Source organism: Auxenochlorella protothecoides (assembly GCF_000733215.1).
Source record: "Auxenochlorella protothecoides strain 0710 unplaced genomic scaffold scaffold5, whole genome shotgun sequence".
Taxonomy (NCBI): Eukaryota; Viridiplantae; Chlorophyta; class Trebouxiophyceae; order Chlorellales; family Chlorellaceae; genus Auxenochlorella; species Auxenochlorella protothecoides.
Genome location: NW_011934118.1, coordinates 38,871 through 58,427, shown reverse-complemented (window position 1 = coordinate 58,427; position 19,557 = coordinate 38,871). Strand labels below are relative to the sequence as shown.

Here is a 19,557-nt window from a genome sequence, read left to right as displayed (position 1 = left end):
CCTGAGGTGCCGACAGTATACCTACATCCAATTAAGCACCTCTCAAGACGTTTACGTTGTTGCCTGGCCGCCAGCTGCGCTTGAGAGTGCTGTTTCTCGCCAGACATGGCGGACATGACAATATGGAAAGGTGAGACCTGGCGGTGGGCAGCGAGGTCTGACGGGCACCCATCTCACTTTCTGCATTGAATCACATGTCTAATGTGTCCAGCATGCCGGCCACTACCTCATCGCGCCACTGTTGCAGGGCTGTTCGAGTGGAGCCTTGCCCACCAGGACGGCACGGCCCCTGCCCGGCCCCTGCCCGAGTCTGAGCGAGCCTGGTGCGTTGGGCTGAGGGAAATTGGGTGTCAGAATCAGCTTTAAGGCACCTTTTTCGCTTCATACAGACCTGCTGCCGTGGGAGGGAGGGCCTCCCAGCACCTGGGCAGCAGCCCTCTACCTCATACCCTGCCCACCCATGCCTCCAGGCTGGAGTCGGCGATGCGTGACTCCATGATCGACCTGGCCAAGCGCATGACAGAGATCAAGGAGGTCCTGGACGCACACACTGCGACGGATGCCGGTGCAGGGACCGAGAGGGACGGCTCAGGCTCATCCCCCGAGGTGGCGGACGCCAGCGCGGCTTCTGCGACTGGGCCTTCCAACTCCTCCACCACATACGAGTTGACCCCCCCGCCCGCCCCCGCCGCTGTCGCCGCAGTCTCCGACGCGGAGCGGCTGCTGGAGGAGCTGCTGGACATCGTGGAGTCCATCGACGCGGCCCGCGACCTGGCCACCATCGGCGGCCTGCCCACGCTGACTCAGCTGCTGGCCAGCCCCGCGCCGGGGCTGCGCTGGCGCGCGGCGGAGGTGGCAGCTGCCTGCGTCCAGAATAACCCCGAGGTGCAGGCCAGCTTCCTGGCGGCGCCCGGGCTGACTGAGCGGCTGGTGGCTCTGCTGGCCGACGCCGACGCCGACTGCCGGACCAAGGCCCTGCTGGCGCTGGCCAGCCTGGTCCGCGGCCACGAGCCGGCCATGCGCTGGTGGCTGGAAAGCGCGGCCGGCACGCAGACGCTGGTGCGCATGCTGCGCAACGACCCCGACGCGCGCGTGCGGCGCAAGGCGGCTCAGCTCCTGGGTTATTGCCTGGGCGTGGACGCCGCGCAGGCGCCGCTTGCGGCGAGCGAGGGCCTGCTGGGCGCGTTGTGCCGCGCGCTGAGCGACGAGGCGGACGCGGCGACGCGCGAGGCGGCGGCCGACCTGGGCGTGCAGCTGGCGCGCAGCTGGCGATGCGCGGGCTCGGCGATGCGCGGCGACGCGGCCTTCGCGGCGGCGGCGCAGGCCGCGCTGGCCCGGCTCGACGCGCTGCCGCGGGAGGACTGGGGCGCCGCGCGGGAGGAGGCCGAGGCGCTGCGCGCGCTGGGCAGGGTGCTGGCGGGGGAGGAGCTATGGGAAGGTGACTCGGCGGCGCTGCGGCAGCAGCTGGCGGTGGTGCCCACATCAGGCGCCGCCGCAGCGCCCCTGGCCTTGACATGACATTTCATCATGGTTTTGAGTGTACAGTGCGACACATCGAGTTGACAAGAGGATGCTAGGGAGGGGTCAAAAGAATGCTCGCATGCATGGTGCATTCACGAGGAGGGGCGGGGCAAAAGCGTACACAAAGTGCTGGGAAGGGGGATGCCTGGCAGGAGCGAGGGGTGGGGGGGGGGGTGGCAATGACATCATGGAGCACATCAGTGCCCAACTCATGGCAAGTGGCTGGGTGGGCACAGGCGCAGGTGTTTGTGGATCTCAGGGCCACCGTCTGACCTCCAGGGATACACGCCACAAAGACAACCTCGGTCGCCATCGAGAAGGCCCTCACCGCGCGCCGAGGCAGCGCCCCGCCGCGGCGCCGCCTCGCCCACGCGCGCCGCGCCTGCCCTCCCTCCGCGCCTCCTCCATCCCGCGCAGGCTGTGCGCCAGGTGGCGCGCCACCGGCACACCTGCGCCGTTGACCCACAGCCGCTGAACCTGGATGTGCTGATGCGCCAGCAGCGGCAGCGCGCTGTGCGCAAACCCCGCGTCCACGCGCCGCCAGCTCAGCGTGCGCAGCGCGCGCAGCGTGTCCTCCACCAGCTCAGTGCGGTCGGCATGCAGCGCGGCGTCGTAGGCGCTGCCCAGCGCCGCCGACCGGTACCGCACCTGGTGCCGAAGGGGGCCCGGCAGCGAGGCGGTTTGGGGAGAGGGGTGTAGCTCGATGGCTCCGCAGAGTGGCGATGGGCTGGCGGGCGGCGCTCCGGTGAAGCTCGTCGGTGCACTCTTCAACATGGGAGGGTCCTCGTCGCCTCGTCCAGAGCCCGTTCCAGGCAGATCGTAGTCATCGTCACCCAGGGCACCCTCGGTCCCACTCGGCAGTGTCTGGCCCCGGCCATACCTGGGCCCCCACGCAGTCTCCAGTGGGTCGGCGCGCAGGACGCCTGGGTATTCCTCCTTTCCCGAAACACCATCCAGCTCCGGCAGCTCCTCCAGGCGGCGCAGCGAGGCGTTGGCCCAGCCCACCAGGTGGTCGCCGTCGGTGTTGGCGTAGGCCGTGCGCGTCTGGAAGGCGGCCAGCGCGGGGAGGAAGGCGGCGCCGGGGCCCTCGTCGCGGGCCAGGCGCCAGATCAGCGGCGGCGCCCCGGCCTCCCGGTCCCCCAGGAAGAACTGCTCGCCGGATCGCTTGAAGCTGGCGCGCGTGAAGCTGGCCGCCACAGACGACACCGCGCCCGCCACCGCCGGGCCCACCACCGGCCAGGCCTCCATCCACTTCAGCATGGGCACCTGCCACGTTGATGGGTTTGGGGCAGGGTGGGGTGGGGGAGGAGATGGAATAGGGGCGGGACTTTGCCCTCCTCGTTGCAGGAGGCCATCGCAGTGACACCCAGCAGCGATGGAATGCTTGCAGGAGAAGACCCTGCGTGCAAGGCATGAAAGAAACCGAGCAACGATCCCTCGCCCGCTCACCTGGGCGGGGCCGGGGGCGGTGTCGCAGCCCAGGTGCGGGCAGGCCATGCCGATGAAGTGGACGGGGAGCAGCCTGCCGGCGATGCGCCCCGTCTCGGCGTCGTACAGGCGGCCCATGGCGTAGCGCGCGATCAGGCCGCCCATGGAGTGGCCCAGGATGGAGATCTCCTCCAGCAGGGGGTACTGGGCCATGAGCCCATGGATCTCCTCCACCAGCCGCTCCCCACACCCATCGATGCCCTCGTAGGTCTGTGCCAGGTGAAACAAGGGGATTGGAATTCAGAACAGTAAGCGAGCGGAGAAACTTGTCCAGGGGATGGCAGGGGCTAGAGCATCCATACAAACTGGGCCCTCGCCTTTTCTTCCCATGCCCGCCTACGTCACTCATTTCCACACTCCCAGACCCCCTCCCAACCTTACCTTTTTGAATTCATTGACCTCAGAGATGTAGAATAGGATGCCCTCTTCCTCTCGCATCGCATCACGCAGCTCCTCTGCGATCACCTTCCAGTTTGCCCGGCTCCCAAACAAGCCATGGACCTGCAGGCAACGAGGATGCGTGATTGATACTGTCGAATCTGCATGCCAGGTTGGCTCATGGAGCGTCCCTGGCTGATTGAAGGGCGAGAGAAGCATGGGAGAAGGCTCCATCAAGAACCCAGCGACAGTGCCACCACTAGTGCATTGAGGGAGCGACTGTATCAGCCCTATCAGGTGCGTGACAGTGAATCAGAGGAACCATTACGAAACTGTCATGTCACCCACCATGCAGAAGAGGTGGCGGGGGTCTGCGGGAGCAGGTGCTCGCTCCTCTGCTGCAAGCAGCACGCCGTCCTGAAGCTGCTCGTACTCAGCGGCAGCTGTTGTCACAGTGGGAGCCATGCTGGGCCTCCCTCGTGATCGAAAGTCGACCTTTCAGTTTGCAAGCATGTACGATATATTCTGTGCACCTGGGGGTTGCTTTCGGGGGAAGGGTCAAGGTCACAGTTTGGGAACAGATTCTTCGGTAAATGTTACTGTGCTGCCATGCGCTCCGAATGGACTCTGAGGGCCCACCGGCAATGCGACAGCCCTGGTACACGATATTGGAATTGTCTACAAGGCGACGGGATGCTCGAGGAGTTGGCGTGGTGGTCTTGTCGCAGATGGTCGCTTGTTTCATTACGTGTGGCGGGAAGTCTCGCGCAGAGCTCTCCGACGCGAAAGAAAGCTCGCCGACCAGCCTCCAAGTGCGCCCAAGCCTGGCACTGGCCTCGCCCCTCACCCTCTTTCTCCTTCGCGACTGGAGGCATTCCTTTGGAACCCCTGCCAGTCACTCCAACCCCGGAGAAGATGCCGCCCAAGCGTGTGAAGCAGCAGGAGGAGAATGTCTCCCTGGGGCCCGCCACCCGGTGCGTGGGAGGGTTGCTTCTTGCGCTGGGTGGAGGCATAGTGGGGATGATATTGCGGGTTCTCAATGCAATACTCACCCGAGTCGCCTCCGTGAGGAGCCTGATGGATGTCACGGGCGGGTGCACCGGTCTCGAACGGGCGGGGATGCAGCGTGATGGGCCGGGATATACCGATCGCCCGGGTACTTTCTCTGGCCAGGGTGCGCGTCATACAGTCTTGACGCCAATGCGATGCTCCCCTGGTCATCAACCCCTCACCTCATTCTACCAATCCGCAGGGAGGGCGAGCTGGTGTGGGGCGTCGCCCACATCTTCGCCTCCTTCAACGACACCTTCGTCCACGTGACGGATCTGTCCGGCAAGGAGACCCTGGTCCGCGTGACCGGTGGCATGAAGGTGAAGGCCGACCGCGACGAGTCCTCGCCCTACGCGGCCATGCTTGCCGCACAGGACGTGGCGGTGCGCTGCAAGGAGCTGGGCGTGTCGGCCCTGCACATCAAGCTGCGCGCCACCGGCGGCAACCGCACCAAGACCCCTGGGCCCGGCGCCCAGAGCGCGCTGCGCGCGCTGGCCCGCGCTGGCCTCAAGATCGGGCGCATCGAGGACGTGACCCCCATCCCCACCGACTCCACGCGCCGGAAGGGTGGCCGCCGCGGTCGCCGCCTGTGAGCGCGGACCGCCGCATGCCGTGCCTCGCCTGCTGGGTGTAATGCGCCCCCCATCAGAGCCAGAGGGGGGAAAGGGGGGTGTTTGGGGTCTCGGTGTGGTAGCTGTGGCCCCCAGAGCGGAGCCTCGGCCAAAATAAAAGGGCCTCTGGAACACTGGGCTCTTCAATGCAAGTGCAGCGGTTACAGCTCGAAGGAAGGGTGCGGCTCGGGGCAGCAGAGCGGGAGGAGCGGGGGCTGCGTGAAGTCATCGTCATCAAGTACCAAGCGAGGTATCTGGCGAGGGGGAAGGGAGCTGGGCAAGCAAGCAAGCTCAGCGGCGGGCAAAGGAGTCTCGGCAGGGAAACGGCAAGTGGGAGGGGCGTGGCCATGCTTGTGCAGACCAAAGCATGGAGGCCTCACTACGCCGGCCCGCACTCGGAAAACTTGCGCTTGGCGGGGTGCACCGCGCCTGGGGGCCGGTGGGAGGGGATGGGGTGGCCCGGCGGGGAGGGCAGGCCCGCCGCACTCCACGCCCGGTTGGGCGAGGCGGCAAACAGCCGCGCGGCGGCCGGCACATCGCGGGGGGGTTTCGCGCCCCTGGGTGCAGATACGTCTACCAGCTTTACTTCCTGTGCGTCACGCGGCTCGACTTGCTGTGCGTCACGTGGCTCGCCCGCATGAGGGTCCAGTGCCTCGTCCGCAGCAATGACATCATCCTCCTCGTGCAGCAGGCTGGCGTCTGGGGATGGCGGCCGCGCGCCCAAGCAGGCCGGCGCTGCGGGTGTGCTGAGCGCGTCGGCGTCGCCTTGAGAGGAGGGGCCCTCCGTGAGGTTGTCGCCGGCCTCCCCACCCTCGTCGCGCCAAACCCCCGCCGCCCCCTTGGCCAGCAGGGCGGGGCAGGACTCGGCGCGCGCGCCCAGCACGCCCAGCGTGCCCAGCGCGCCGCCCCCCGCGCCGTCGGGCAGGACTCCAGGCGCCACGCCCAGCGCGCGCGCCAGCGAGGCCATGCAGGCCCAGTGCGACGCGTGTGCGCGCGCGGCGTCGGCCACGGCGGCCCAGGCGGCGGGGCTGGCGCCGGCGCCGCGGCGCGGCCGCGGCGCCCGCTCGCCCAGCAGAACGCGCGCGCAGGCCTCGGTGCAGGCCGCGGTGGCGCGCAGGTTGTACCCGCCCTCCAGCACCGCCACGCAGGGCGCGACGGTGGCCTGCAGGGCCGCGGTGAGGGAGGCAAACAGCCCCGGGGTCAGGTGGCAGCCGCCGATGGGGTCGCCCTGTGCGGCGTCGAACCCGGCCGAGATGATCACGAGGTCCGGGTCGAACTCGCGGGCGACGGGTAAGATCACCGTGGCAAAGGCCATGGCGTAGTCGGCGTCAGTCAGGCCGCCGCGCGGCCAGGCCACGTTGAGGCTGGCACCCGCGCCCGGGCCCACCCCCACGTCTGTCGCCGCGCCGGTGCCGGGGTAGAACCGGCCGCCCTCGTGGCGGTGCAGGGAGGCGTACAGCACGCTGGGGTCGGCCGCGAAGATCTCCTGCGTCCCGTTGCCATGGTGCACGTCCCAGTCGAGGATGAGAACCCGTGCGGCGCCGGCGGCGCGCGCCGCCGCCGCGGCCACTGCCGCGCTGTTCAGGAAGCAGAAGCCCTGGGCGGTGCCACTCTCCGCGTGGTGCCCGGGGGGGCGCACGATGGCCAGCCCCGCGTCGGCCGCGCCGGAGAGCACCGCGCGCGCGGCGTCGGCGGCGGCACCCGCGCCCAGCCGCGCCGCCGCGGCCGTCGCCGCGCAGGCGTAGGTGTCAGGCGGCAGGCGCAGGGGGGCTGGGGTGAGGGCTGGCGGCACACCGAGCAGGGGCTCGGGGACGACGCCTGACGCCGGGCCTCCGTCACACGAGGCGCCCAGCGTCGGGGGCGGCGCAGGAACCCCCCGAGGACCCACGGCGCCGAGCTGATGGGCGTCAGCAAAGCCCGCCGTCTCCTCCCCCTCCTCCTCGCGCTCCTCGGCCCGGCGGATGCCCTCAGACAGCGCCTCCAGGCCACGCACCAAACGCCGGCTGTGCACCGCCTCCAGCTCGGCGTCGGTGGCGGGGCGGGACGGCAGCCGCACGCAGCGCTCTGTGTTGGGTCGTGCAGGAGCGTGGGTTTGAAGAAAGGCTGGGAAACGAGGGGTGAACGGCCTCTCCAGGAGCCCGTGCCCGCCAGATCGCCATCCACCATCCCCACGCTGCCCTGTGCCCACCGGTAGCCACGGTGCCTCAGCAGGATAAACACCCCAGAGACGCCCAAACCCCCTCTTAAAACACCCACCAGCGAGCTCCGCGGCCTGCAGGCGGGCCCACACGGCACGAAGGCGCTCGGGGCGCTCGGGGTGTGCCCCGCCGCCCGAGCTGGGGCACGCCTCGCTCTCCTGGTGCAGCAGCATGGCGTCGTCGTAGGCCACCACCGTCACTGCGTCGCGGCGGCGGGGCCGTGGCCGTGCGTCGGCCTCGGTGTGAGCAACAGCGGAAGCATTGGGCAGACACGTGTCGACGCTGTTCGCAGGGCACGGGCCCGCTGAATTCGTCGCGCGTCGCGAGAGGGGCGTCGGGTCAAACAGGGAGGGCGTGTGAGCGTCGTCGTGCCCACAGTCCTGTGGATGACCCAGGAAGAAGGAAGGGCGGGCGCATGAGAAGGGCAATGCCTGCTGATTGAACGCCGCCCGACCCGTGGTAGTATCCACGCCGACGGCCCTTCCACCCAGGGTTCCTTGGCTCCTGCATACAGACACACGCAGCCGGTCCTCTACCCACCCACCCACCAGGCAGACGTCGTCCCAGAGGGGGGCGGTGCAGTTGACGCAGTGGCGAGGCGCGTCGTAGTCCTCCGCCCCCTCGTCTTCCTCGTCCTCATCGTCGAACATCGCGGCGCCGGGGTAGAAAGCGTACCGCTCGTACGCGGCATCCAGCCCGGGACCGGCCCCGCTCGGTCCCAGGTCCCCGGAATGCACCGCCCCCTCCTCGCTACTGCTGGAGGCGTGCATGGCGTAGACGGATGGCGAGGGGCTGGTGAAGCCGGCCGGGCGCAGGCCCGCCTCGCCCTTGAGCACGGGGGAGTGCGGCTCGGTGGCATCCATCCTGCGCGGCAGCCGCTGACCATGGACGAGAGGGAGGGTTGCGTGGATACCAGTGAGCCTTTCGACATCCACATTGCTTGAATCTGGTTTGTACAAGAGTCATGATGCAAAAGGGACCGGCAATGTTCTCCATGCACGCGAAATCCCAGTGCCAACGGGCACACTGCCTTTCTCAGTACCCCAAAGCCAGGGGCGTAATCAAATGTTGCCCCCACCTGCGACCTCCGGAGAGGCGACTTCCCGGAAGCGAGGGGAGTTCGATAGGGCGAGCGGGGGCTTGTGAGCGTGCCCAACAGCTTGTCAGGTGTCAAGGAAAGGGGGAAGCGGGCGGAAGAGGGAAATGAGGCCCGCTATGGGGAGCTCCCGCGCTCTGAGCACCAGGATCCGCGCGGCTCCCGCTCACCCGCTCCGCTGCCGGGCTTCCTTCGCGCCACAGGCCGGCCTTTCGGGGTATGGGGAGGGAGGTGCAGGGCTGCCGGTCCTCGGCAAGGGCTTCCTGGCGCTTCCCCCGCCCAGCCCTTGAGCACGTTCTAGCGGAGCGACAAGCTCCCGGGGTCGATCGCTAGGCCTCTCCAAGCTGGGCAAGCCCACCCAGGGCAAGAGTGAGACACCGGCCATGACTTCATCACCCGCCTCAAGCCTGTGCGTCCGAGCTGTCACGAGGAATGTACCATGATGTGTTCAGTGAGGAGGCGGCATCCCACGCCTGCTGTCTTGCCAGTGTTCAGTGAGGAGCAATACTGTGGGACTAGCCTGCAGTAGTGAGAGAAGTGGGGTGAGCAAGGACTATCCTGGCACAAGACCAGAACATGCAAAGCGTTTCTTAATGGTCTGATAACAGAGCTCCCCCTGGTACGATATCTATCTCATTGCCCTCGACGGCTGGGCTCCAGTGCGCCTCCCTACAAGGCATGATGTGCACACTGCTGCACATCGTCCACAGCCCCACCCAACCCCCACGATCGATACTACCAACCCACCCTCACACCGAGTGTTCCAGCCCCGGCCACTCACTCTCTGCCGCCTGCTCGACAGCCTGCTTGACCTTCTCCAGCACTCTGTGCTGGAGCATGCACAGCATCCACGCCGCCCTGGCTCGCAGAGCGGCGTCGGGCTGCAACCCCTCGATGGCGGCCGACACACGGGCGCGAGCGCTCTCAAGGGCCGCCCCAACGGCAGCCAGGTGCTCTTTCTTTACCGCCAGGGGCTTGGGCTGCTCGGTTTCGGCGTCTGAAGAAGTGTTGAGGGAGCGGTCAGAGGCCTCAGATGCAGGCTCTTGCAATGATAGCCAGCATTGTTGCATGCCAGCAGGTGCCAGGACCACCGGCGGTCTGCTGGGCAAGAAACCACGCACTGCCACTTGTGCACCTTGCGGATCCCAGGCCTCGAAGCGCTCGCAGATGGTCTGTAAGTCCTTCTTTCCACCCAGCAGCATCTACGATGGGGTGCGGCCGACGTGGCTTATGAGTTGGACAGGTGACTGCTGCCCCTTTCTGAAAGGAGGGCCTGGGTGCCTCGGTGCCACCCCAGCACATGTGATTGCCCAGGCATGCAGGATTTCGCCAGCCAACCCCTGCCCTGCACCACCCGCTCCCTTGCCTGCACTGCGAAGAGGAGGCCCGTGGGCGGAATGCTGCCAGCGACCGACACCTGGAAGGCGTCGGCGGGCGCCAGGTAGGCACGGATAGCCTCGCACGCACACCGATCTGACCCCGACGCGCCGCGCTGCGCGCGGGCGCCGCCGCACCCAGTTAACACGTCTGCCAGCTGAACGCAGGCCTGGCCCTGGCTGCGCGGCACATCCAGCCCCTCCACGAAGCCATAAGTGTGCAGCAGCTCCGTGTCAGACAGGTCCCCGTAGGTGAAGAGGATCTCCTCGCCGGAGCTGATGGCGCGAACTGAGTCGAGATGGGTTGCAAGGGAGTGAGGATGATGGGTGGTCGGGGAAGAGGTTGGCAAACGTGTGTAGAGAGCTATTATGGTGTAAGGAGGAGGACACATGATTGCGGAGGAAAGAGACAGGGCTGGGAGGGGATTGCAGGGGGCGACGGGGAGGGGCTGTCTCCTCCATGCCGATGGGCTGCAGACTGCAGCTGCAGATTTGAAGAATCCGGATTCTCAGCATGCCTTGCGTTCCATCCCCTCCCCCCCTGCCCTGACCCGCAATCCCAGATGCATAACCCCAAACACCACTCACAGGCGAGCATGGTGAACTCCCCCGGGATGCGCTCGCCACCCGCCGTCCTGTCTGGCGTAAATCGGAGCTCAGTGGACCTCTGCTCTGCCTGGCTGGAGTGGTTGACCATGTCTATGCCGGGCAACAGGTACAGCTCACAGCCTGTGTGGAAAAAGATGGCGAGCATGCTGAGGCCGGGTGGAGCGCACCCCTCTTGAGCGAGCCTTGGTTGACCAGCGCATCCCCAGGTTGTCAACGCTGTGCTGCGACGGCTCAAAAAGCGAGCAGGCTCGGGGAGATCTGGCGGACAGGGAAAGAGCAAGGCCATTACACCGCCCCGCCCCCTTCCTTCCCCTCTCCAACCCACCGTCGCTGGTGCCACCCGTCACCCAGTTGGTGGCCTGGAGGTGGAAGGTACGGGACTGCACCATGCCGGCCGCCCAGGCAAAGCGCTCATACGTGAACTCTGGCCAGGCCTGGGGGTACCGGGACGCCAGCTCCCGTGCGGCTTCCTCATACAACTTGAGCCCAGCCTCTCGCAGCCCGGGGTCAATGTCTGCAGCAGGAAAAGGGGTAAGTGAGGAGGGGTGGATGTATGGCATGCCAAGTGGCGCAAAGCTCGCCAGCCACCAAGGCCCTTGATGCGGATGCATACTGGTAGATGAGCACTCCTGCCTCAGATGCGGCCATGCACAACAAGAAGCATGCGTCCCAAAGGATGAGCACCCCCTGCCCACCAGTTTCCAGCAGCGGCGAGAACTCGGCCTCAGACCAGGCAAAGGGGCAGTCGTGGCTGGATGGCATGCTTGTAATGTGGGCATGGAACGGCGATGCAGCTCCCTGTGATGAGGCGTAGGGGCATGGTATTGCTGGGTGTTGGGCAGGAGACTGTGTGCGAAAAGGGTACATGCCGGCAGTGCCTTCGGTCTGCTGTGCCCGCGACATGCCCAGGGTCCAAAGAGAATTCCCCCACACACACACCGCCACGCCAAAACCACGATTGCCTTTGCGCTTTCCGCCAGGAGCAGCATCGTGGATGCCAGAAAGGAGTTGGGGTGGGACTGCAGTGCTCGCATGGCAGGTGCCTGGGCACAGTGCGTGTTGCATGACGGGAGAGTGATGGGGCGGCCGAACAGCAGGGAGAGACCACGCGATGGGCTGTGCCAAGGGCAACCACACAGTGCTCCGGCCCGGCTTAGCTAAGATGCCCTCACCTCGCTGGGACTGCTGGGCACGTGCATGCATAGCGGGGTGGGTATGCGGAGGAGCAGCTCCCCCTCGGCGATCTCTCTGGTCGCGATGATGCCCCTATATCCTCCTTCTGTAGTTCCAAAGAGATCGATGTCGGCGTGAACATCGCCTCCATTACACGTGATCCATTGCCGCAGGTCGGGGGTGCTGCCGGTGGCTGCCATATTTGCGCGACCTACAGATCAAGCAATCGACGCAATGTTCTACCACATTTCCTGTCTTCTTCCCACTTGTAGAGCTTGCTCACTTGTCAAAACAAGCCATGATGATCTGCCATCCACGTCGTATGCATTGGGTGTCAGCCAAGCGCGCGCCCGCGCCCTGCAGGCATTCTTTTTCAGTAATATCTAGATTTATGTTAGTAAAAACCCACGACAGATCGCCGAGCCCCCCCCCCCCAACGACTGTCTAATCACATCTAAAAATCTCAAATCATTTGCAGACAATGCGCGGGATGCCCCCATTGTTGGAGCCCCCCGAGGGCCCTTTCACCACGGCCGACATAGTGGCCGCCGAGGCCACAGTTCGCAGTACCCACTATGAATGGCCCGTGACGCAGGCAACCATTCCTACGGAGCGCGTGTATGACGCCGTGCGCGGCGAGAGACGTATGTTCAGGACGTCCTTCCATCGGAAAGCCCACGCCGCTATCCAGGTTCCGTAATCACCTCCAACGGAAGGCTCGTGTGATGAGCATGCAGCCCGTCCCCTTTCCGCTGCACTCAGTACCAGCTCTTCAACACACGCACAGGACTGTTTGTCAGTCGAGTGCTTCAGGTGCGCCTGTGGTCCGGGGAAACCTGAGGGGGTGGAGAAGGACAGCGCCAGCCAGCGTGAGGGGCGGACGAGCCTGTCGCGCCGCCGCTCTAAGAAGACCGGCTGCCAGCATACATTTACAATCAAGCAGCTGAGGCAAGACTCCAAGAAGAGCATTGTCTTCTACCCTGACATTGGGCAGTCGGGCCACAGTGACACCACTTTCCAGTGTCTGCGCCTGTCCCGGTGGGCCATTGACCTCGTGGAGTCTCTGCTGGACATCAACCCGGCCTTTCGCAATCCCAGCATCGTTGCCTCAGTGTGAGAAGCTGCGTTGCGCAAGGCAGGGATAAGTTCGGCCAGCAGAGACTCCACGAGGTCAATGGCCCACCGGGACAGGCGCAGACACTGGAAAGTGGTGTCACTGTGGCCCGACTGCCCAATGTCAGGGTAGAAGACAATGCTCTTCTTGGAGTCTTGCCTCAGCTGCTTGATTGTAAATGTATGCTGGCAGCCGGTCTTCTTAGAGCGGCGGCGCGACAGGCTCGTCCGCCCCTCACGCTGGCTGGCGCTGTCCTTCTCCACCCCCTCAGGTGTGCCCGGACCACGGGCGCACCTGTACTTCTCGACTGTCAACCAGTCTTGTGGGTGTGTTGAAGAGCTGGTACTGAGTGCAGCGGAAAGGGGACGGGCTGCATGCTCATCACACGAGCCTTCCGTTGGAGGTGATTACGGAACCTGGATAGCGGCGTGGGCTTTCCGATGGAAGGACGTCCTGAACATACGTCTCTCGCCGCGCACGGCGTCATACACGCGCTCCGTAGGAATGGTTGCCTGCGTCATATTGGTTGCCGTTAAGGCCACAGTCCACGGTACCTACTACAATAAGCCTGTGGCGCAGGCAACCATTCCTCCGGAGCGCGCGGATGACTTCCTGCAAGACGAGGGCCGCATGTTTACTCCAGCCCTCCTCAAGACCCCTTCCCCACAGGTGCCCGACTCATAAAACAGCGAGCACAGCGGTGCTCCTATCCCGGGTCGTTTGGATCGCCCCCAAACTGCGAGAGGGCCTGGCCTGGCACATGCACCTGAAGCCATTTCGGAAGCTGCGGCACCAGGCCTACGTCGGCAGGGAGCGGGCCATCACCCGGCTGGCGGAGCAGTTCCGCGCGCCCCCCGGCATGACTACTGTCGTGGGCGTGGGCAACTGGTCGGCCCAGGACAGAGGGGGCATCATGCGGGGGACTCCGCCTGGGCCTTGGATCCGCTTCTTGCGGCGCCTGCGGGGGGGGGGGGGGGGGGGGGGGGGGGTCGGGCGATCTGTTGTCGGGATTTCACTAATATAGATCCCGCGCGATCTGGGACTCCTGGAGCGTACCTCGCCGGCTCACAGGGTCACCGAAAATGGAAAAATGGAAAATTTCGATTATGCTCCGAAATTTTTCGAGCTGAAAACCCCGCCAAATACAAAAATGGTAGTATGTGAATAACGAGTACTGGGGGGGGGGGGGTCGGGCGATCTGTCGTCGGGTTTATACTCATTCAGATCCGGCGCGATCTGGGACTCCTAGAGCGTACCTCGCCGGCCCACAGGTTACCGAAAATGGAAAAATGGCAAACTTCGATTATGCTCCGAAATTTTTCGAGCTGAAAACCCCGCCAGATAAAAAAAGGGCTATATTGCATCAGGCGCTTCATGCAAGAGGGGTGGTTGAAAGAGGGTGGGCGAGGGGTAAACATGCTTGGCCAATTGAGTGTCTTCATCTGCCTCAGAGATAGCACGCCATCGTCCAGGAGATACCCATCGTGGAAGAGCTCACTCAAGCGCCAAGTTCTGTCTATGGCATGCAGAAAGCGGGAGTTGGCACAGATGTATACCAGATCCATTGCACTTTCAATGGAAAGCCCACTCTGTAACGTGCTGTGAACGTATTGGTACTGACTCAAGTTGCATTTTGCGCACGCTGCGCTTATTTGGGGGGGTCGGCGATCTGTTGTCGGGATTTCACTAATATAGATCCCGCGCGATCTGGGACTCCTGGAGCGTACCTCGCCGGCTCACAGGGTCACCGAAAATGGAAAAATGGAAAATTTCGATTATGCTCCGAAATTTTTCGAGCTGAAAACCCCGCCAAATACAAAAATGGCTATATTACATCAGGCGCTTCATGCAAGAGGGGTGGTTGAAAGAGGGTGGGCGAGGGGTAAACATGCTTGGCCAATTGAGTGTCTTCATCTGCCTCAGAGATAGCACGCCATCGTCCAGGAGATACCCATCGTGGAAGAGCTCACTCAAGCGCCAAGTTCTGTCTATGGCATGCAGAAAGCGGGAGTTGGCACAGATGTATACCAGATCCATTGCACTTTCAATGGAAAGCCCACTCTGTAACGTGCTGTGAACGTATTGGTACTGACTCAAGTTGCATTTTGCGCACGCTGCGCTTATTTTCACACTTGCTCAGCCCCTCCACACCATGCTCACTGTGCGCTGGGTGTGCCAGGCCCCGATGGGCTACTGCCATGTCAGCTCGACATTTCGGAGTCGAAATTCGAGAATGGAATCTCCCCGAAATTTTTGCGCCGTTAACCTCGAAATGCGCAATTTCGGTAACCCTGGATTCAAACAATGTCACGGTCCCTCCACCTCCATGATGACTGAAGCTCAGCAGCATCGATGGGGGACTCTGGCCTCGACCTCACCCACACCAGCTGGAGGGACGACCTCTGGCTTCAGGCGTACGGCATCAGCCCGCTGAACATCCTCGACTACTTCTCCCTGAGCCCTTTCTACGACAAGAACTGCAGCAATGAGGGTGCCAAGCAGCAAGGCCTGGAGCTCACACAGCTCGCGTAGGTTGGATCAGCACTTGGTTGGCCAGTGGGCCCTGGGTGGATGCTGGTCGATCAGTGTGGGGCCGATGTGAGGCCTGGGGCTCCAATAATGCCTGGCACCCAAATCCCTGAGAGCCTGTGCCTCTGCATGGCTCTCACTGCCCGCCACTCCCGGCCCCCACCCTCCTCAGCATCCTCGCGCCCGGCATCGAGTACGTGCTGCGGGACGCCCAGCCGCCCCACCTCTTTGTCATCTGCCGCCAGCACCGCGCCGCGCCGTCGGCCCCTGCCGCCCCACAGGCGGTCTACTACGTGCTGGATGGCACCGTGTACCAGGCCCCCGCTCTGCACGCTGCGCTCACCAACCGCATGGTGAGGCGAGGCGACGGTGGCGGCGCCATGCGCGGTGTTACAGGGGTTTGGGGGACTGATGGCTGGGAGGCTTGCCAGCGCCCTGGACATGCACTGCGGGTGTGAAACAGCGTGCTGGCCTTGACAAGGGGGTATGAAAGGGACTTGACATTCTGTCTCTCGGGGGTGCCGTTGTTAGTCACTGTGTGGCGTCTCCACAGGGAGCAAGGTCCTCCTCCCAGTCAGAATCCCGCATCTGGCACTTTGTTCCCAGCCACAGCCCTTTCACTGCACCCGTGCCGTCGGCCCGCGGCTTCACACACTCTGTGCCCCCTCATCGCAGGCCAGGTGTCGGTTCAGCATGCAGGCGGCCTTTACAGCGATGCAGGAGGATCTGCACCCATGCATAGCAGGTATGGCGTGCAGAGTATCCCGGCGATAGTGCTCGTGGTACCTGCGACCTGGGCAGCGGCGGGAGGCTGGCCCTGGACCCTGACAATTCCCCTGTTCCCACTCAAGAGCCCGTCATACAGGGCGGCCTGACATCGCGCTCAGCCCACACATCCCCCCACCGCATGCAGCGCTGGAGCTCAGCAGGGCAGGGGCCTCCGACCCGGTCGAGCCGAGACACGACGCCACGTCCCCAACTGATCTTGCACAGGACACCCCGGCGCCCCGCGCCATCGACCCCGAGCGCGCGTCCAAGCTGGAAGCCAGCCTGCGCACTGTGCTAGCGCGGTACCCGCTCCCGGTCCTGGCCGCGCCTGCGCCGGAACAGGCCAATCCTCCGGCCGAGCCCGCGGCCGAGGCGCCCGTCGCTGATCTGGTGCGAGGGGCGCCGGCCGCGACGGCCCCCGCGTCGAGCCACGCGGCGAGCCACCAGCCGCCGGTGGAGTGAGATGTCGGACATGCTGCTGCTGTTTGGGCCTGTGTTACAGCAGCAACAGGCACCACCGATGCTGACGGGCAGGGAGAAAGGGGCCAGGCGAGGGGCACAATGTGTGCATGTGGCTTGTGTGAAAGCAAAGGGAGACGTCGACCATCCGCATGTGTTTTACAGCAAGGAGCATCTAATTGAGGGGCACCCGCCCTGCGGAATGGCTCATACCAACAACTGGAGCCCTGGACCCCCATGCTCCCCCCCACGACGCCGACAGGCCCGCCCGCCGTCTCGCACCATTCCCGCCTCTCACACGGTCTGCGTCATGGTCACGCGCCAGCGGCCCTTGGCGGTGGGCTGCGCGTCGCGCAGCACCAGCCGCCCCTTGCCAGAGCAGGAGATGATGTCCCCCGCGCTCAGCTCCACGCTGGGCTTGGCCACGGGGCGCCAGTTCACCCGCACGGAGCCCTGGCGCACGAGGTCTGCTGCCTTGGAGCGGCTGAGGCGTAGGCCCGCCGACAGGATGGAGTCCAGGCGCAGGGAGGCCTCCACGCTGGACACCTCCCTGATTCGCGGGGGGGGCAGCGCCAGGTCAGCAAGGTCCGTGAGGGAGAGGGTCACGGGGACGCTTCGCACCTGGGGGGTATTGAGGGGGGGGGAAGGTGTGAGGCGAGGGAGGCGTGCCTGAGAGTATAGGGGTTGAAAGCGCGGTAAAGGGTGGAGGCACACGTGCTGAGGGGTCGGAGCCATGCAGTGCAGGGGCCATACGAGGGGCGAGCGAGGATGGCAGCCGCGATCACTTGGACACAGCGTCGAAGCCTCGGCCCAGCAGACACCACCCTCAAACCCTCATTCCCTCTCATCCATAGTTCAAATCCCTTCCACTCCCCCAAACCTCCTTGCCTGGGTCAGGCTGGCCTCCAGGTGGGGGACAATGCTGGAGCTGACAAAGACATGGGCCCCCCTGTCGCCCACCCCCACCACGTCCCCCACCATGCTGCGCTCGATGCCAGTCCCCAGCACGGCGCCCAGGAAGTCGGCGTGCCTGCCGGGGTCGAACAGGAAGTTGCCGCGCACGTGCAGGATCTGGATGGGCGGCGGGGGCGGCGGCCAGGGCGCGCCGGCGGGTTCCCCCGCCCACACATCCAGCATGTCTCGCGGCCCCAGCAGCAGCCTGGCGCGCTCGGCCTGTGGATAGCCGCCCCAGGGTATCACCCCCGTGTCCGCGGAGGTGCTGAGGGCCGACACCACGGCGGCGGTGACGGCGGGGGAGACGAAGCCCGTGGCCAGGGGGGTCCAAGTCACAGTGGCCCGCGTCGCGCGCTCGAGGGCCCGATCCACCTCGCGATCCAGCTCCTCCAGCAGCCCCGAGGAGGAGCCGTGCCGTCGGGCGAAGGTCGCCGCGTGCCTGAAGCGAGGACTGGGCGCGGCGAGCGTGCACCCGGCGGCAGGCAGGGGAACCAGCCTGCGAACCAACATGGCGTCAGAGGTCGTGCGAGCAGGGCTAGTCGGGGCGCGACATCTTACTAGGGATCAAATAGTCATAACAGCGCACATCGCACGAGATTGTCAGAGGCCAGTATTGAGAGCTATCCAGGAGTGGCAGATGCTGCCATCATGTGGGTCATGATGGAACACACCAGGCACTCCTGAGCTGCGGTGAGCGCGTCGGGTAGCCAATTCAATGAGGGCTCCGACATCTGGAGGACGACATGGCACTGCGGGGGTCCTGGGAGGGAGTGCAGGAAGGCGTGGTGGTCGTCCATGGATTACGGGAGCCCCGACGACCTTGAAGCCATCATACCAGCCCTAGCCTCCCCACGGAGAGGGGGACCGCACCACATAATTCACGAGCCGGCACTGGCATTCAGGCATTCCTGGTGCAGTGAGTACAGCTATGGTCGGTATTCAACATGCAAGGTTTGAGGTATAGAACATCTTGCTCAGCTTTAAGGCATGGGAGAGGCGGTCAGGGTCTAGGGACATCCATGCTGGCGTTTGAATCGACCTCGTGGCCGTCCAAGGGCGGACTCACCACCCAGCTGGCGCTGGGCCAGGCCCCCCGCTACACCCACACCAGCGTGACCGCTGCCGAGGAGCTGCCAGCAACGTCCACGGCGACGGCCTGCACATAGGACACAACGTCGGCATCCCCCTCGTTGAGGTCTACGATGGTGGGGGTGGCGACGTTGTAGAGCCCCGATCCGATGGCCTGCGCCGCCCCCGCCGTGGTGAAGAAGCCGTAGTTGACGCTGGAGGGGGCGGGGCCTGAGGAGGAGACGGTGAGGGTGAAGCGTGCCTTGACCTTCGCCACCGTCCCGGAGAGGGCGGGGAGCGCGGGGGGTGGCGTGGGCGGGGGTGGCGGCGGCGGCGGCGAGGCGGGGTCCGGCGTCGGCGTCGGCACGGGGAAGCACTGCACGGTCTCCTGGGCGCTGTCGAAGGAGAAGCAGAGGCCCAGGTTGGGCGTGCTGGCGTCGGGGCAGCGTCCCCCGACCGTCCCAGTGAGCCCCGAGGTGGGGCAGGTGGGCAGGTTGCGCGTCACGGTCCCCGCGGCGCACCTGGCGGTCAGCGCCGACCCCTCCAGGCACAGGACCAGGTAGCGGGTGTAGTCGGAGCAGGCGCCGGTGCTGTCGTCCACGGGGACCACGCTGGAGCACGCGGCAGCGGGGGGGGGCGGGGGCGGCGGGGTCGCGGTGCCCAGCGTCAGGTAGACGCTGTCCAGGACCTTGTCGTCGGCGTTCAGGGCCGAGCAGGCGGCCGCCCAGTAGCCTGTTGCGATGGAACGCACCTGGGCCACGGCGTAGAGGACCGTGGTCTGGCTGGGGTTGAAGTTTGCCTGGCTGTGCAGGTACCCCAGGCTGTGGGACACAATCATGCACTGCAGGCCGGCGGCGGTGTAGCCGACGGTGGTGACGACGTATGTGATGTCCACGGTAACTGTTGTCAGGCCGGTGAAGTACACTGAGCCCAGCATCGTGGCGGGGGAGGGGGCTGGGTGGGGCGGGCTGGGAGGTGGGGATGGCGATGGAGGGCTGGGTGGAGGCGGGCTGGGAGGTGGGGATGGCGATGGAGGGCTGGGGGGTGGGGATGGCGGCTGGGGGCTGGGAGGAGGTGGGCGTGGGAGGAGGCGAGGCGAGGAGGTGGGCGTGGGAGGGGGGAGCGTGGGAGGGGGAAAGCGTGGAGTGGGACGGGACGTGGGAGG

At 65.3% G+C, this 19,557-nt stretch overlaps 10 protein-coding genes across 10 annotated transcripts; 5 read left to right on the top strand and 5 right to left on the bottom strand.

The window, feature by feature from the left end:
* Positions 1-105: 105 nt before the first annotated feature.
* On the top strand, positions 106-1,518 carry F751_4216 (Hsp70-binding protein 1; the record flags this gene model as incomplete). Its single annotated transcript, XM_011397126.1, has 4 exons — positions 106-130; positions 248-323; positions 471-1,134; positions 1,360-1,518. 4 exons carry the CDS (start codon positions 106-108, stop codon positions 1,516-1,518), a joined length of 924 nt encoding a protein of 307 aa, XP_011395428.1.
* A 95-nt stretch (positions 1,519-1,613) lies between these two features.
* On the bottom strand, positions 1,614-3,852 carry F751_4214 (Putative lipase; the record flags this gene model as incomplete). Its single annotated transcript, XM_011397124.1, has 6 exons — positions 1,614-1,666; positions 1,971-2,169; positions 2,443-2,787; positions 2,971-3,219; positions 3,391-3,510; positions 3,736-3,852. The coding sequence occupies 6 exons, from the start codon at positions 3,850-3,852 to the stop codon at positions 1,614-1,616; spliced, it is 1,083 nt and encodes a 360-aa protein (XP_011395426.1).
* F751_4215 (hypothetical protein) lies at positions 2,897-3,094 on the top strand (the record flags this gene model as incomplete). The annotated part of the gene is made up of 1 exon (XM_011397125.1): positions 2,897-3,094. One exon carries the CDS (start codon positions 2,897-2,899, stop codon positions 3,092-3,094), a length of 198 nt encoding a protein of 65 aa, XP_011395427.1.
* Positions 3,853-4,302: 450 nt separating the features above from the next.
* On the top strand, positions 4,303-5,030 carry F751_4213 (40S ribosomal protein S14-3; the record flags this gene model as incomplete). Its single annotated transcript, XM_011397123.1, has 2 exons — positions 4,303-4,361; positions 4,640-5,030. 2 exons carry the CDS (start codon positions 4,303-4,305, stop codon positions 5,028-5,030), a joined length of 450 nt encoding a protein of 149 aa, XP_011395425.1.
* A 397-nt stretch (positions 5,031-5,427) lies between these two features.
* F751_4212 (Histone deacetylase 15) lies at positions 5,428-8,109 on the bottom strand (the record flags this gene model as incomplete). Its single annotated transcript, XM_011397122.1, has 5 exons — positions 5,428-5,886; positions 6,127-6,534; positions 6,937-7,112; positions 7,305-7,445; positions 7,791-8,109. The coding sequence occupies 5 exons, from the start codon at positions 8,107-8,109 to the stop codon at positions 5,428-5,430; spliced, it is 1,503 nt and encodes a 500-aa protein (XP_011395424.1).
* A 982-nt stretch (positions 8,110-9,091) lies between these two features.
* On the bottom strand, positions 9,092-11,089 carry F751_4211 (hypothetical protein; the record flags this gene model as incomplete). The annotated part of the gene is made up of 6 exons (XM_011397121.1): positions 9,092-9,339; positions 9,478-9,544; positions 9,910-10,007; positions 10,307-10,447; positions 10,653-10,841; positions 11,023-11,089. 6 exons carry the CDS (start codon positions 11,087-11,089, stop codon positions 9,092-9,094), a joined length of 810 nt encoding a protein of 269 aa, XP_011395423.1.
* Positions 11,090-11,990: 901 nt separating this feature from the next.
* On the top strand, positions 11,991-16,373 carry F751_4210 (Putative mediator of RNA polymerase II transcription subunit 6; the record flags this gene model as incomplete). Its single annotated transcript, XM_011397120.1, has 6 exons — positions 11,991-12,144; positions 13,304-13,502; positions 15,002-15,142; positions 15,316-15,496; positions 15,819-15,888; positions 16,057-16,373. The coding sequence occupies 6 exons, from the start codon at positions 11,991-11,993 to the stop codon at positions 16,371-16,373; spliced, it is 1,062 nt and encodes a 353-aa protein (XP_011395422.1).
* Position 16,374: 1 nt separating this feature from the next.
* F751_4209 (hypothetical protein) lies at positions 16,375-17,043 on the top strand (the record flags this gene model as incomplete). The annotated part of the gene is made up of 1 exon (XM_011397119.1): positions 16,375-17,043. The coding sequence occupies one exon, from the start codon at positions 16,375-16,377 to the stop codon at positions 17,041-17,043; it is 669 nt and encodes a 222-aa protein (XP_011395421.1).
* On the bottom strand, positions 16,665-17,834 carry F751_4208 (Putative RNA-binding protein YlmH; the record flags this gene model as incomplete). Its single annotated transcript, XM_011397118.1, has 2 exons — positions 16,665-16,991; positions 17,499-17,834. 2 exons carry the CDS (start codon positions 17,832-17,834, stop codon positions 16,665-16,667), a joined length of 663 nt encoding a protein of 220 aa, XP_011395420.1.
* Positions 17,835-18,420: 586 nt separating this feature from the next.
* On the bottom strand, positions 18,421-19,329 carry F751_4207 (hypothetical protein; the record flags this gene model as incomplete). The annotated part of the gene is made up of 1 exon (XM_011397117.1): positions 18,421-19,329. The coding sequence occupies one exon, from the start codon at positions 19,327-19,329 to the stop codon at positions 18,421-18,423; it is 909 nt and encodes a 302-aa protein (XP_011395419.1).
* Between the last annotated feature and the right edge of the window lie 228 nt (positions 19,330-19,557).